At 34.5% G+C, this 16,016-nt stretch overlaps 1 protein-coding gene across 1 annotated transcript; it reads right to left on the bottom strand.

The window, feature by feature from the left end:
* Positions 1–14,333: 14,333 nt before the first annotated feature.
* Positions 14,334–15,810, bottom strand: LOC149570857 (RAN GTPase-activating protein 2-like). Its single transcript, XM_089815646.1, has one exon. The coding sequence runs from the start codon at positions 15,808–15,810 to the stop codon at positions 14,545–14,547; it is 1,266 nt and encodes a 421-aa protein (XP_089671772.1). The 3' UTR covers positions 14,334–14,544.
* Between the last annotated feature and the right edge of the window lie 206 nt (positions 15,811–16,016).

Here is a 16,016-nt window from a genome sequence, read left to right as displayed (position 1 = left end):
GCTCTAAGTTGGAAAAGTATATTATGGTCTTAGCTAACCTAGAAATAATTTATTGAAAGGCATGGTATTTATGCAAAGGACACATCTTGCGAGATTAAGTGTGTTTTTTGATGTATGCTTTTGTGATATGAAAAGTGATATGCGAACTTTTTGTGAAGTGATATATGAAAAGTTTTGGAGAATCTAATTTTTTGATCCAAGATTGAGATGAGGTCAAAGATCAGCCTAGAAGAATTTATAGCATCTATACATTTTTATTTGAGGAACTTAAAGTCTAGTTACTTGTTTGGACAATGAGATCTTCTTGTAATTGGGAATGCATGTTTGGGCAATGAGCTCATCTTGCATCTATTGTACTACAACTTCTAACAGGGTTGGAATCTCCTAACAGGGATTCAAAGTCTCCTAATAGGGATTCTTTATACTAATTTTACTAATTGCCTCCTAACAGGGTCCATCCTCTAACAAGGAACATATATATCAATATATCATTTAGTGGGTATCATCCCCATCGGGGTTTTCCCTTGGCCAAGGTTTCCCTAGTTAACAAAATATGGTGTTATGAGTTCTCTTTATGCATGGTTATTATTTCTATTTATCATTACTTGTTTACTTTCTTTTGCATGGTTCAAAGTAATTAATAATATCTAGTTGGTGACAAAAGTTTGTAGAATACTAATTCCGACCCCCCCCCCCCCCCCCCCCACCTGTCAATATTCCCTATTTTTGACATGCTCAAGTGTGCTTCAAGCTTCAAGTGGTGAGTTTGGGGTTCAAGCATGGAGGTGGATGAAGTATTCAATAATGGAGTTGTGTATGGATTTTGACATGGTGATGGTATAAAATGGTTGTGCTATAGTGGTTAGTGTAGCATTATAAATTTGCATTGGTAGATGATTATATTGTGAGAGGGGAAGGGCTCAATATTCCTCCCCCCCCTCCCCCCCTCTCAGTATTCCCTATTTTTAACATGCTCAAGCATGTTTCAAGCTTCAAGTGGTGAGTTTGGGGTTCAAGCATGGAGGTGGATGAAGTATTCAATAATGGAGTTGTATATGGATTTTGACATGGTGATTCTATAAAATGGTTGTACTATAGTGCTCAGTGGAGCATTATAAGTTTGCATTGGTAGATGATTATATTGTGAGGGGAAGGGCTCAATTTATAGGCTAAGGGGTAGTGAGATGGAGGGCTAGGATGTGAGGATAGTGAAAATGTGAGGAAGGGCTAGGATGTAATGAGAGGAGAGCACATGGATTGTGCTTCACTAGTACATTAGTCCCCCATTTTCCACCAAAATTTTTGACCAAAGGTCTATTTGGGTTGTTAAATTCATTTTTTTTTAAATGGGCCCAATATTGTCAAAATTTTGACCATGGTTAAATTGCTAGTCAAAATTTTGACCTTTCGAACATATGATGTGATAATAAAAAAGGGCAAGGTAGTGTTCATTCTTTTTTTGTGCGCGACTGCAATAGGCAGGAGTTTGGCGTAGGGTCAAAAAGAGAGGAGAATGGAGGTAAGAATCAACCACCTGTAGTTTATGGCAACCAAGATCATCTATTCAGAATGCATTCGTTTCACTTTTGGGGCTTTGAAACCACTGTCAAAGATGTTTCCATATAGCTTGTAATTGCTAGGTAAATTGGTTCACCTTCCACAACATTAGGTAAAACAAATGGTACAAGATGACCACACTGGATGAACCAAAGGACAGACTGAAAGTGACCACATGAATGAGCTATTGACTCTTATGCAGATATAAACTTAGTTCTTGCATTTTTTTTAGACTCACTTGCAATGTCCTCACTTTGTTCAAATTCAAACTCAAGACCTTTCAAAAAGGATGTGAAGCCTTGGATATCTAGTTGTAGGCATACATGTTTACCCCTCTTCAAATGCAATGATAATGTGGTGTTTGCCATCAAATTTATCTATTTAAAAAGTAATTTGAACTCACCCTATGTATGTTTAATGTACAGATTTTCTAATTCAATCACCTCATCATTCCATAAGATTTTGAGAATTCTTTCTCATATTGCCACAATCACTTTGCTTGTAGAATCCAACTTCCCATCCACCTTGATATCATGGATCTCAGTGAAAGATGGATTGCAACTGACCACAATGATGAGCTCTATATTAATTCTTATGTCAGCACACAAGTGTATATGAATGCCACTTATTATTAGCTAAGAAATTTAATTTAAGATAGCCAATATAATAAGGGCTCTGACTATCTGTGTCCTTTTATAAAACTATTGGGAGGGAGTATTACCTTGTTCTTGTATCATAAATGTGGGGAATTTAGAAGGAACTGTAGATTCTCACATGGCTAGTTGGAATTTTAATTTAATCCCCTATATGGAGGATAGGAGTTCTAAATTGCTGGAGAGATCAGTAAATTTAGACATACAATATTTTGATAGCAAGTGTTTGTATTCCAACACTAGCATGTAAAACTTAATATAAAAAATAGGAAGACAGATCAAGTTGTTGTCTCATAATTGCTTCTGCTAAAACAAACTCTTAGATGCCTGCCAATGATGGAAAGGTGACTATTGAGTGTTACAGATTTTCAGTCCCTATCATAATGATTTCTATGCCTCTAGATTTTATGTCTTCCATATTGAGGTGCCATTATTTTGAAGAAGGAAATCAGATACACCAGGACTCTCTTCTATATTATTGATCCTTATCAGGAGGATTTGAAAAAGACTATCAGTTCTAATAAGGGTAAGAATAAGATTACTTCTTATGCCAACTTTACTTTTACTCCTTTAACCAATAGGCTAAGTTCCTTGATTGTGTGGCCTCTGAGGGTTTCAAGCCCTACTAATTTAATAAGTGAAACAAAATTGTACCCCCCTAGTCTTGTCACTCTTGCCTCCCATTTTACCGCTTATAGAATTATCATCCCTCCTTGGATGGACCTTGTCCACACACTTTTCCTTTATGTTTCATGAAGATAGGCTCAAATGTGAGCCTTGTGAACTACCCTCACACACTGAGTGTTCTTTTCCTACTTATATCAAGGACATCAACCAAAATCCCTGATATCCAGCCTACTAATGCATCTTTCCTATCTAAGGAAACTATTCAGATGGTCCTTTCTAATAGCAATGGCTTAATTAGTATCATGGATGCCTAATACAAGTACTAGCCCCTTAGTTAGGACAATCAAAAGTTTTTAATTCAAAACTTACAAGAATTAAAAACAATCAAAAGGCATAATTAGATACTTGCATAAACAAGAATATTTATCCATTTTGAGTCATGATTGTGAGATTGCTCAAAACAGAGCTGATGTTGTAGAATGCGTTCTCAGTGTTGATAGATCCAATAGAGAAAACAAAGGTGTCCAACAACAGAAGAAAAAATAGCTTCAAATCAGCATCCTTCAATGAATATCTTACTGTCATCATCCAATGGCACATGCTTCATGGCAACCGTGGATAATCCAACCTGAATTTCTATGGAATCAAGAGACCCTTGCTAGTTAAGCTATAGGGAAAGACATTGTAGCAACTCAAAATATCTTCTGACTTTCGAAGACGTTAAGTCTTTTTTCTTAATAAACAAATATGACTGTGATATAATCTCTTCTTTATAAATCATGTGCAGTACTACCTTTTTCATTTTTGGCAGGGATATTCTACAGCATAGTGTCTAGTAGTTTGACTATTTGACATAAATTTGGCCTCCAAGGCTTGTAATCAGCCCTCTCTCATCTCTAAGGGTTTTCTCCACTTGACCTTTCAACGATTTTTTAAATTAATACAATTATTTTCTATATATTAAAAAAATGTTAAAAAGGAATTTGTCCTCTGGACTCTTTGTAGGGATTAAATGGAAGAATATGTGAAAACTCTCTAGCATCCAAAAGTCCTAAGATTATTTTGAAAGCATGTAGTTGGAATCTCCCTTTCCACTATAAGTTCCCAATATTCACTATTTAGGTTCAATGTCATGGACCTCTTTTCTAATAGATTAGAATAAACTAAACACTGACTGTATTGTAGAAAGGAACTTAGGGCCCATTGGAGTAGTAGCAATCATTCATAGGGAGTTAAGAGGTCACGTAGAAATTGCTTTATTATCATTAATATGTTGACAACCAAATTGAGATGACTCTGAACCATGAAACAACTAAAAAGAAAAAAATAAAGGCTATTCAAATTCAAACAAGATTGGACAAACAAAGTTATTACACAATTAAGGCTTAGAGTCTACAATTTCAAGACTATTCTATATCTTATAGCTAAATCTACTCTTCACAAAATAGCGGTGGTCTATGATTAACAAGATACCTACTTTTTTTATAGAGAAATTATATGATTGTCAAAAAAAATATTTCCTTAGATTTGTTCTTATATATATCCATCGAGAAATTACCAAATGATGTAGTTCTTCTACCAAATTTGAACATATCGTACTATCTATTAATATTTGAAAAGAAATATCTCTGTACATGTTCTAACTATGTAAATATTATTAGGTCTAGCACTAGCCAAACTATATAACCATGGAATGATATCAAGGTGTATAGTTGACACGTGTAACAGATCAGTAAAATGATAGTAAATCTAGAAATTGTTTATCATTATTTGTTCTAGAATGTTTTGATATAGTGCACCACCATTCTTCATTTTAGATGTTAAACAACCAATTCATTAAGGTTTCCTTCACAAAATAATTCCAATTATTGAACATGCTTCTATCTTAATAGGTCTCTAAATTTGATGAACTAGCAAGGGTAAAAGAATTGAGTGCTACTTAAGGTGCATTTTATTGTAATCATTTGCCATAAACTGATTATGAGCCTTATGACCAATGACATCATAAACAATGATTGAAATTTCTGATTTTATTTATAATTTTATGGAGATGGTGAAATTTAGGATAAAATATGTGGCAATTTTTTTAATTCGTTTTGAATTATTGCAGATGGAAACAACATAAGCAAGTGCAACAAGTCAACTTATTTATTGTTGATGAACTTCATTTAATTGGTGGAGAGGGTGGTCCCATATTGGAAGTAATTGTTTCTAGAATGAGGTATATTTCAAGTGAAATTGAAAATCATATTTGTATTGTTGCTCTTTCCACTTCACTTGCAAATGCTAAAGATCTTGGTGAGTGGATTGGAGCTATTGCACAAGGCCTTTTTAATTTCCCCCCTAGTGTCCATCTTGTACCATTAGAGATTCATATCTAGAGTGTTGATATAGCCAACTTTGAAGCTCAAGTGCAGGCAATGATAAAGCCAACTTACACATCAATAATTCAACATGCAAAAGGAGGCAAACCAGCTCTAGTGTTCGTGCCAACAAGAAAACATGCCTGGCTTACTGCCATTGATTTATTAACTTATTCAAATGCAGATGGTGAGGAAAGATCCCAATTTCTTCAATTTACTGAAGAATATTTGAAACTTTTCATTGCCAAAGTGAAATAACCTACATTGAGCCATGCATTATCTAATGGAACTGGGTATTCACATGAAAGTCTCACTTTGGTAGAACAGGAACTTGTAGCCCAGTTGTTTACTGCAGGGGCAATTCAGGTGTGCGTTGCAAGTAGTTCAATGAGTTGGGGATTGTCTTTGTCAGCTCATTTGGTTGTTGTCATGGGTACATAGTATTATGATGGACGAGAAAATGCTCACACAGACTATCCTATAACTGATCTTCTCCAAATGATGGGGCGTGCCAGTAGACCTCTGCTTGATAATGCTAGAAAGTGTGTAATTTTATACCATGCACCTCGTAAAGAATATTATATAAAATTCTTGTATGAGCCATTTCCTATGGAGAGTTGTCCAGATCACTTTCTCCATGATCATATCAATGCTGAAGTTGTCGTGGGTACTTTTGAAAGTAAGCAGGATGCTATAGACTATCTTACTTGGATATTCTTCTACCGAAGACTCACACAGAATCCAAATTACTATAATCTTCAAGGTATCAGCCACAAGCATTGGTCAAACCACCTTTCTAAGCTTATAGAGAGTACGTTGAGTGTTTTGGAATCAAGCATATGTGTTTCAATAGAAGATGATATGTATCCTTCTGCTTTGAACCTGAAGATGATAGCATATTACTACTATATTAGCTATACCACCATTGAACTCTTTAGCTCATCCTTGTCTGCAAAGACAAAGCTAAAAGGGCTTCTTGAAATTCTTGCTTCTGCCTTAGAGTATTCATAGCTTCCCATACAACCAAGTGAAGAAGAAACAATAAGAAAATTGATAAATCATCAAAAGTTTGCTATTGACAAATCAAAATATACTGATCCACATGTAAAGGAAAATGCATTGTTGCAAGCTCACTTTTCAAGGCATGTCATAGCTAGCAACCTAGAACTAGATCAGAGAGATGATTTTTTAATTTAGGTTTGGACCATTAAAGATTTCAGTTCAATATCTTACTGAAGAGCATATATTTACTCTAGAAAAACATTGCTATACATTAATATGTTTCGATCTTTTAGTAATCTTCATTAGTTGATGCATTAATCACATTAGTCATTTCTATTAGGGTTAGTCAAGGCATAGGAATCACTTTTTCTAGGGCATAGGAATCACCATTGGTGGGGTTACGTATATACTAGTCCACGACGGCCTTATTGATAGAGGTTTTCCTATTGGGCCACTTGATGATATTCCATACCTTCAAAAAGTAGCAATGGCACCTCAGGTTTGTGTTATAAACCCTCTTCTCATAGCCAATTTAGTTTTCTCTGTGCCGTTTAAAAATCTTTAGTTCATTCATAAGTCAAAATGTATATATTTGGGCAGAAAAGAAATATAAAAAATTTGTGTTGATGTCACTACAAATTCATCATACAAATAAGTTTAATGGTATACCATTTGGTATCTTACTTGGACCTTCGGTGGGTTTCTTTTTCCTTCTTGACTGCATTTATGATTTTTTCTTTGGACCTTGCACTAGCCACTAATTATCAACCAAAGATAATGTTCTCAAAAATCTTATTAAATTAGGGTATGTAATGTTTATACACAATATTGTACAATATATTTTTATGAAGTATAACATTTTTTTCAATATCTTTAACAATATTATTTCTTGATTACTAATTTCTAGAGACAAGTATTCTAAAATGTTCAGTAATTTACTAGTGGTGAGAGTTTGGAATCTTAGGTTTATGAATAATTGATCTTATTTGACTTCATGTTATAAGTAAAGAAACATCTATTCTAGATACAATATTTGTAGAATACACACACACATGCATGTGTAACCTCGTTTTCTAAGTTGCTATAGGAGATTCTTTTTTACTTTAAGGTTTAAATAGAATGTAGAAACATAACTGGTGCATAAATAATCATAAGTTGATTTTAAATTTACATTATAGAAACCACAGGCTATAATCAAATTAATTATATTCTTCAGAGCATCTTTTAAATAAGCATATCGCCTTTGTCTTTCTTGAATTTGATTTTTTGAGAAAACATTTAACCCCTTTCAATCAAACAGAGGAGCAGGGTTCCTGTAATTCTGTCATGGTATACTTCAATTTTTTTTGCCCTTGATTGTAGTTTTTTCCTGTTTACTAAATCTATTTGTACTTATTGCTAATATAAATGTTTTGTGTTTTGTTTGTCTGGATCTCTACTTTGGCAGCGATTTGCTTTAGCAGGAGCAGTTTTGGGTGGAGCTTTGTATGCTCTTGGTGGATTTGATGGCCAAAAATACTTGAAATAAGTTCCCTGTATATGGGGCTTGAAGAGCATGTGTGTGGTTACATCTCCATTCCTCCTAAATATTTGGGCTTGAAGGAGACAATAATATATTTTCTCTTCCTACCAGTTTTCATGAATAATGAACAAATCTCTATAACTAATGTTTTATTTAGTCACTTATGTTATATTAATATATATTTACTCACAAAAATATTGCACTCCAGAACTTTGACATTTTAAACCTATTATTTGTGTAGATTCGACAAGAGTGGAACAGTTCTTGTAAATATAAAAAATACCTTATGTGAAAATGAAAAGGATAAAATTTCCAGGTAAACAAGAGGTTTTAAAAGATGATTAGGGATTCCTTATATTAGAACTATTTAGTTTCACTCCAATAGCCAAGTCTTGTGGAAATTTGTTGTGTTTTTGATTGACTACTTGATAGAATCTGAGGTAGGCTAGTTGATTTTTTAGATTTCATTTAAGATTTCTGACTATAGTATTGTTTGTAGGTTTATAATCTTTGTGCAAAAGAAACTTATGATCCAGGGTACTTCCATGGTCAAGTTGAAGTAATCCCCTTTGATGAAAACCATGTTCCACCCCTTTTGCTTATCAAATTATTTTGTGAGACTGTACATGCTTGGCTTTCTTCTGATTCTCGGAATGTTGTTGTGATTCATTGTATGGTGAGTTGAGGTTATTGTGAAACTGGACTGAGGTTGATCATTTTACTATAATAGATGTTAATTGAAAGTAATGGCTAGAGGATCTTTATTTGTTGATTATATCTTGAGAACATGTTCTTGAATTTTATAAACTAGTTTTGCATGCTTTTGTGGGATTTCATCTCTTAAAAGTTAATAGACTAATAAGCAATTCTTTGATTTTAAATTTTAAATATTATGTTTTATTTTACTTTGTAAATTTTGATCAACCTGGTCAGAATTTCTTGCAAGATGGTATTCAATGAATACTTTTGTGCATGTCAGCAAATTGAAATGCATAATGCGATACGTTAGCAAGCATAACAATGCTATTGATGTTTGAACTTTGAATCTTGGGAGTGACAAGAGGATAATTGTTTCAGTGATAATAGAAGCAAATTGTTGATTTTCAAAAATCTCATAATTGTAATGTTGCAGGGATTATATCAATCCATGCAGAGGGAAACTAATAGCTATGAAGACTCTTCAGGATTTGATGAATTTGTTTTGATTATGGATAACGTCTCCTTGAGATTTTTGGGAGTATGCTTGGCTGTATTTTAAGTTTTTTGAATGCTTTTAGAATTTATCTTTGGTATTTATATACAAGTTGAGATTCAACATAAGGATCCGGTGCATTTGGATTGAAATGTTGGGAATTCGATGTATTTTACAATGTTTTCCTTTGAGTTTTGACCTATTTTTTGATCTAATTCTTCATGGCAACAAATATAGTTCTTTTGATAAAATAATCCATGGTCAAAGAGAATCAAACAATTAAATTTCTAAGAGAATTGAAAAATTTGAACATTCAAAACTTCAAGCTTTTATTCTTGTGAGCTTTACTGAGGATTTGTATATCATTAACTGGAACATTTGAGTGTCAGTGCCACTTTGGGGTGTTGTGTATGATAGAGTTATCTGTTCTTTTAGAGGAAGGATGTAAATAGTCTATTGTTTTGACTTTCAACAAGTGGCTATTCATCAATCTTTGAAGGTTTCAACATCATCTTTAGCTTATTTATTGTGATTGGTCTACTCTGCATATACTCAACCAGGCTCTAGTTCATAATTGTCAATGGATTATATCTGTGGTTCTTTGGAGCCCAGTATCTGTAAGATTTAATTTGACCCTTGTTCAGTATCTGCTATGTGTGGAGTGTGGTTTTGATTATTGGGTCAGTGAAATTCTCATTAGGTACTTGTTATTGAACAAGTCTAAGAGCAGCCAGTACTATCATCTTTCAATTTGGACTGCCTAATATTGATGGTTCTATGAATGATATTCTTCTGAGGAAGTCTTTGGAGCCTTTCTTGTTGTTATAGTATTATGTGCTTTTGATTATGGATTTATATATGTGACGATCTCTGTTCACATCCTTTCATATATTTAGTCTTTTAACTTGTGAGCTTTTATCAATATGTGGATGAATGCACAAGTTGATTTGGAAACTGCAAACGCTATGAAAAAAAGAAAATGCAATGCAAGGATTGGGAAATGAAGCAATTCGTGAGAGATGCCATCTTTATATCAAAGATAATTCTCACTTCTTTGTTTGCTTCTTTTTTTATTATTCTTTATTATAGAAAGTACTACATCTATTGTCAGGAAATACGCTGAAAAGTGCAAGGATTTTGTGACAAAATGTAAGCATTTTTTCATCAATTATTAGACTTTAGTTATGGAAGTAATGCAGAACTCTGGTATAAGAAGACAGAGTTAAGTAATGAAAAAATCTCTCTCTTCAATACATTTAAAATTGAGTTCCAATCTTAATGCAACACTTGAAAAGTGGAGATGTCTTGAGCTGGACTTCAATGGAGGACACCAGTGCTTGACAATACAGTATGCATTTCCAGTTTGAAAAACTAGAATCAATGAACATGAAGGGTGCTAAGAAAATTGGTTTTTTAAGAGCATAGCAGGGAAGATTGACTCTATTGGAAGACTAACTCATGAAAATGATTTTATTCAGATATTTACAATAGCAATCCTCTATGATGAAAACAGAATTTGTTTACTCTGCAACTCATTGGCTTGTTTGATGAATTTCAATTATGATGGATTTATGGCAATAGTGGAACTTTTTAGGCTGAAAAGGATCTTTTAGATGGTGCCTATGATTGCTGGAATGTCATTTTAAACACCTTGAGATTGATTTGATTTTTTATTTTACCTTACAGGTGGACTGACGAGTCAGTAAAGCATAAGAGTCCGATAACAGATTTGGTTTCATCTCTCACCTACTAACTTGAGAACTCATCAAAACCTTAATTGGACTAGGTATTACCGTGGAACCCTGGTAGACCTACATATGCATTTTGGAAGAATTGCACTCCTAGGAGGATAAGTGAGTCATGGAGCAAGATTTGATTATTTCACCTAGTGGGAAGGTTAGGGAAGGTCAGGGGATGTTCTAAGTTGCAAGAAATCCTATAGACCATATAGGTGTAGTGAAAACACCAAGATCCTATTGTTGGATGAGAAGCATAGACTAGCTAGTCTATCCTAGCGTTCCCCATCATATTCAGTACTTCATTTCAGACCTTCACTTCAAACATACGAAATGTTGGGTTTCTAGGTATTCCATAGATGTAATATATGCTTATAAATAGGTTTCAACAATTCAAGTTCTAATTATGATAGTAATAATGGATTTTTCTTTATGTGCATTAACAAGAGATGGTTCTTGTGTGTTTGTTGATATCATTTTTTTCCTAGATTAGGGACTTCCTATTTATAAATGAAGGAACAAATATAATTTTTTTTAGTATTAATAATTCATTCTGATGTTTAATTGTTTATAGTGAGTTAAAACTTAATAAAGAGATACATGAAGTTTAATATTGTCATGAATTTTGATAGGTAAATTCTATTAAGTGTGAGATACAAGCTCCATGTCAATGCCCATAATTTTGTTGTTAGTGATTTTTAGCAACAAAGGAATTTTCTTTCTGCCTTTTTCTCTATAGAGACGTGTAAAGTTTAAAGCTAGGCAAGACATCAATACACAGATGATATGTGCTTCACCTCACTGATTTGATGAAGATAAGAATGCATTCTTATGAGAGGCTGAAAAAATGAGTATCCTATCCAAACCAGAACTAAGAAGCTATAAAAATCAAATATAAATGGATCCTAAATCTTACGTAAGCAAACCAGTAGTTGAATCCTGCTCCTTGGGTCCAAGCAATATGTATGCTTCCCCAACAGAGAAACCTGAAGCTTCCACTTATTCTGAATGAGTTGAAAAAAAAAAGCACTTGGCAATAAGCCAAAACTGACCCAGTCCTATCATCCTGCACAGTCATTAAATTGAGAAAGAAAACAAACTAAGTTGTTTATGGGCTCTGAACTAAAAACTGATGCCAAAGTCAATTCAATAGAATTATCCTTAGAGCATGTTAAAGCATGCTGAAAATTAAATTGAGCAGTCTTCTAAAAAATCACACTTCTTTGCTTTCAATTTACATCTTAGTATAAACCAATCAAAGCCAGCTTATTCCCTTCACTTTTAAGAGGAGCATCTTCTTCTTCCATACAAGAAAACATTTCACACATGTTAGTGGAACTTCAATTAGAAGATAAGAATCACAACTTTTAACATTACTCCCTATTGAATGAAAGGAAACCTAGCAGCTTTAAGCTCTGCATCCCCTGTTCCACTCTTTCCGTCAACTCCAAAATTGTTAATGATGAATTCAGATCTCTAGTGGCTGAAAGAGAACAAGGAAAAAATTTGCTCAATTGACATCCTGTTTATCAACAAAGGTTGCTTTAATCTTTGTATAGATAAATAGAGTAGACTCAAAAATAATTTCAACTTGACATCTTGAAATATAGAAGCTTAAACTTGGCGCATAAAAGAAAACCACCAAAATTTTCAGCCTATGTTCAGTCATCTTATTTTTTCATCTTAATCAGGTTAAATATAAATTCTGTTGGAAGGGGGATATTTAGATCCTTCTCATAGTGTCCCCTCAATTTTGGAGGTGCTTCATTTGTATTTTAACTTATTTGAAGTGTCCCAATCTTTCCATGATTGTTGCACAGTTGTTATTGCATGACCACATTGCTGTTAGTTTGAGTGCTATTGCTTGGGATTGCTACCAGTGTGGTTGCAGAATGGTTGTGTGCCATAGCATAAGTATACCACTAACCAAAATATTCTCCAACTCTTGCATGGTGCAATTTATATAGCACTCTCTTATTAATTTCTAGACCCACTTTGGTGCACATCAAGCAATGTCCTCGCTGGTTTTAGTGAGTTCATAAGGGGATTACTGCCTTGGAAAACATAGTACCAGATGTTGAAAGGATCTACTTCTGGGCCACAAACCTTTGTGCTATCTCATGCTAAGTGGCCTCTTTTTGTCCATGGAGTGTCTTGGGGTGGAAAACCTTGATCACTTCATCAACTGGGGTGAAATTCTATTTAAATTGTCTCATCTCAGTGGTCTTTCTGAGGAACATCTAAGCTGGCAGGTGCTAATCAAGAAGAGTTATTTGGTATCCTTTCTATTTCTCCTCGTAGTGCTAACAATTTAATGTGGAGTGACATTAGTTCCCGAGGTTGCTATTCTATCAAGGCTAGCACTCATTCCCTGTAGGTTGGAGAATCTTTTGATTGCTACTTATATAGCATATGGAATTTGAGTATTAATCCCAATTTTAAAATATTTTAGTGGTTTGTCTGACGGACTAAGATGGTCGTTTTTGAAAATATCATTAAGTGGGGTATGATAGGTTTTAATATTTGCTTCAGATGTAATACCACCTCTTCTCTGCTTGGAAGGAGGCCTTCTCCATTTGGACCTCTGTGTGTGTGTTTTGGGGTCCACTTCTGAGACAAATTTAGCTCAGAAATCTCCACCTAGCAATGAAATGTCTGTTACTACATCTTGTTCAAAGGTGAGCATCTTAAAATTTATGGTCGGCCTTATCTTTTTTTTGCATTTGGTATATTTGGATTTGTTAAGAACAAAAGTTATTTCTTCAGGTACAAACACTCTGAAAATCATTCTGATCCACAAAAGTAAGCTAGCTATGGTGGAAAATGTCAGGTCTCACTTCAATAATACACAAAATCTAAATGTACCACTTAGTGCTAAACTCTATTTTATCGGAAAGTGGAACCTTGTGGGTTTCATCAACAATGCTCTGGCTGGCTTCCCTTCCCTTGTAAGTATTTCAATATTCTTAGCTTCTTTGAGGCATTCTATAAAACAATTCACATGCCTTACCTATGATTTGACATTTTGCATGCATCCTGCACTGTTTCATCTGGCTGATGACGGATTACAGAGAGTGATCTAAAATGATACAATAATTAACATAATATAATTATTATTGTATGTGGACATTACAGAAATTTGCATTTTTAGAGTGAGAGAGAAATTGAGTAGATTTCGTATAGGAATATAATCAAGTGTTATGTAGCAAGAAAAGTTGTTGAAAGGCTATGCATGTAAATGGTCCATCTGCAGATTGTTATGAATTAAATTATGTTTCTTGTTACAATCTAAGAACGAAGGGTCTCTTTTTGTTTTATATTTAAAATTTGAGGTTGCTGAGCAGAGTGTTGCTTACTCTTTGCATCAAAACTAAACTCGCTAAAATTGATTTTGAAGAAGCTTTTGAATAGGCCTCTCATTATAATACATAAGAAATGTCCTTTGAAGACACACAAAGAAGTTCTAAAAGCTATTACCATTAAACTGCCTTAAAATGATTACTTCCAATTTCACAAAATAAACATAAGTCCTTGTTTTATGGCCCATAAAATTTTTTTTAAAACCATCAAGTTCTATACAATTAACCTTTATGTCACAATCAGATAGATGTCTTGACAGATTAATAGACCAAAGAAGCCAGACTCAATTTTTTCATTATTTTCTCACAAACCCATGGTCATTACAGAAGATATCAAAATGAAATACATCTTTTCTAACATGAGTGAAACAACCCAAATAAGAGAAAACTAGTAATATTCAGATTAAGGTTGTGTTTGTAACTCTGGGAAGCTAAGGAGGAATTACCTGTGTTTCCTAAAACTAAAGAACACCTTCATGAGATAACGAGCATCCAAAATAGTCCTATTGTATGTACATATATACTAAAGATCTTTATGCGATAGTTTCTTCCTCTGACTCGATGTCACTGTCTTCATATTGTTCCAGCTCTCCAGAAAGTACAGACTCACCCTTGATACCTCTTCTCAGCACATCTTTGACGGTCTCAATTCCTTTTTTAGAAATGAAATTCTCTTTAATAGAAAGCTGACAGAAATTGGGCATGTTTGCAGCAGCTTCTGCAGCAACCTTAGCCCCGGTTTTAGTCATTTTATTTGCGCTCAAGTCAAGTTCTTTGAGCTGCTCGTGACCTTCCGAAATGGCTTTGCATATTACAATTGATCCATCATCCTCGAGTTCATTGTCTATTGCATAAAACCCGGTCAGCAAGTTCTTTACAGCAAGGCATTCTGCTAAAGCTGGAGCAGCTTTTCGAGTGATATAATTTCGAGTGATATAATTTCCTCCAACCTTAAGAACACTTAAAGATGGAGCTGTATCCTTGAGGCTTCGGGCGATAGCAATCACCCCTTTATCATAAAGATCCATATAGCTTAAAATAACTACTGTGAGACCTAGATGTCCAGAGATGACTTTGCTCAGAGCCACCCCGCCTGCTTTCCCAAACATGTTATCTCCTACACAGAGCGTCTTCAACCCACTGCTTTCCCCCAAAGCGTTTACTAAAGCCATAGCGCCACGGATGCCTATGTTGTTTCCTGAGAACTCAAAATCCTCTAGAGCAATGCATTTCGTAAAAAGCTCTGAAATAATCTCTGCTGCATCGTCTCCTGACTCGGTGTAAATGAAATGCAAACTCTTCATCGTTTGAACAGATGGAAGCAGCTCACAAATGGCTCTAGCAGCTTCTCCGAAAATCTTTCCACAAGCGAATCCCAATTTTTCCAGAGCTTTCTGAGATTTCAAGAGTGGCGCGAAAGCCCTGACGCTCTCCTCTCCCGATTTCCCTATGTCAAGAAACAAGGATCTCAGGCGGCATCTTCGTAACGCATATGAAAATATTGACATAATATGAAGTTCTTCATGCACAGGTCTTCCAAAGGAAAAATGTAAAAGTTGCACATCTCTTAATGTTTTCCGAACACCCAACAGGGCTCTTTTTGCAATATGGGCTGCATCCACTCTGAAAATGTGGTTGGCAAAGCATACCTTGGTATAAGAACCCTTGAGCTCTTCCAATGGCCCGAAGAGATCTCTAGCCAAGCCAAGGTCAAGGAAGAAAAAATTACCATCTGTATTTGATATATCAAAAACAATTTCTTCCAACACTTTATCAGTATGAGTCTGGATAGTGCCCATGACCTTTATCCAATTGCACCTTGCATAAATTGAAGATGACGACGCGAAATCAAAATAACAGTATAAATTTCAGAACTCTATATGTATGATAAAAAAAAAATATCATTTTTCGTTAGAACCCTTACATTTCTTAGGTGGCCATTACTGAAACAACAAAATTCTCTGCACAAAAATTTCTGAGAACCAGAGTTTATAAATCTGTCTCA

Source organism: Cupressus sempervirens, chromosome 2 (genome assembly GCF_028749045.1).
Source record: "Cupressus sempervirens isolate cs-2001-9-10 chromosome 2, ASM2874904v1, whole genome shotgun sequence".
Taxonomy (NCBI): Eukaryota; Viridiplantae; Streptophyta; class Pinopsida; order Cupressales; family Cupressaceae; genus Cupressus; species Cupressus sempervirens.
Note: the sequence above shows the minus strand (reverse complement) of the source record. Positions and strands in the feature narration are given on the sequence as shown.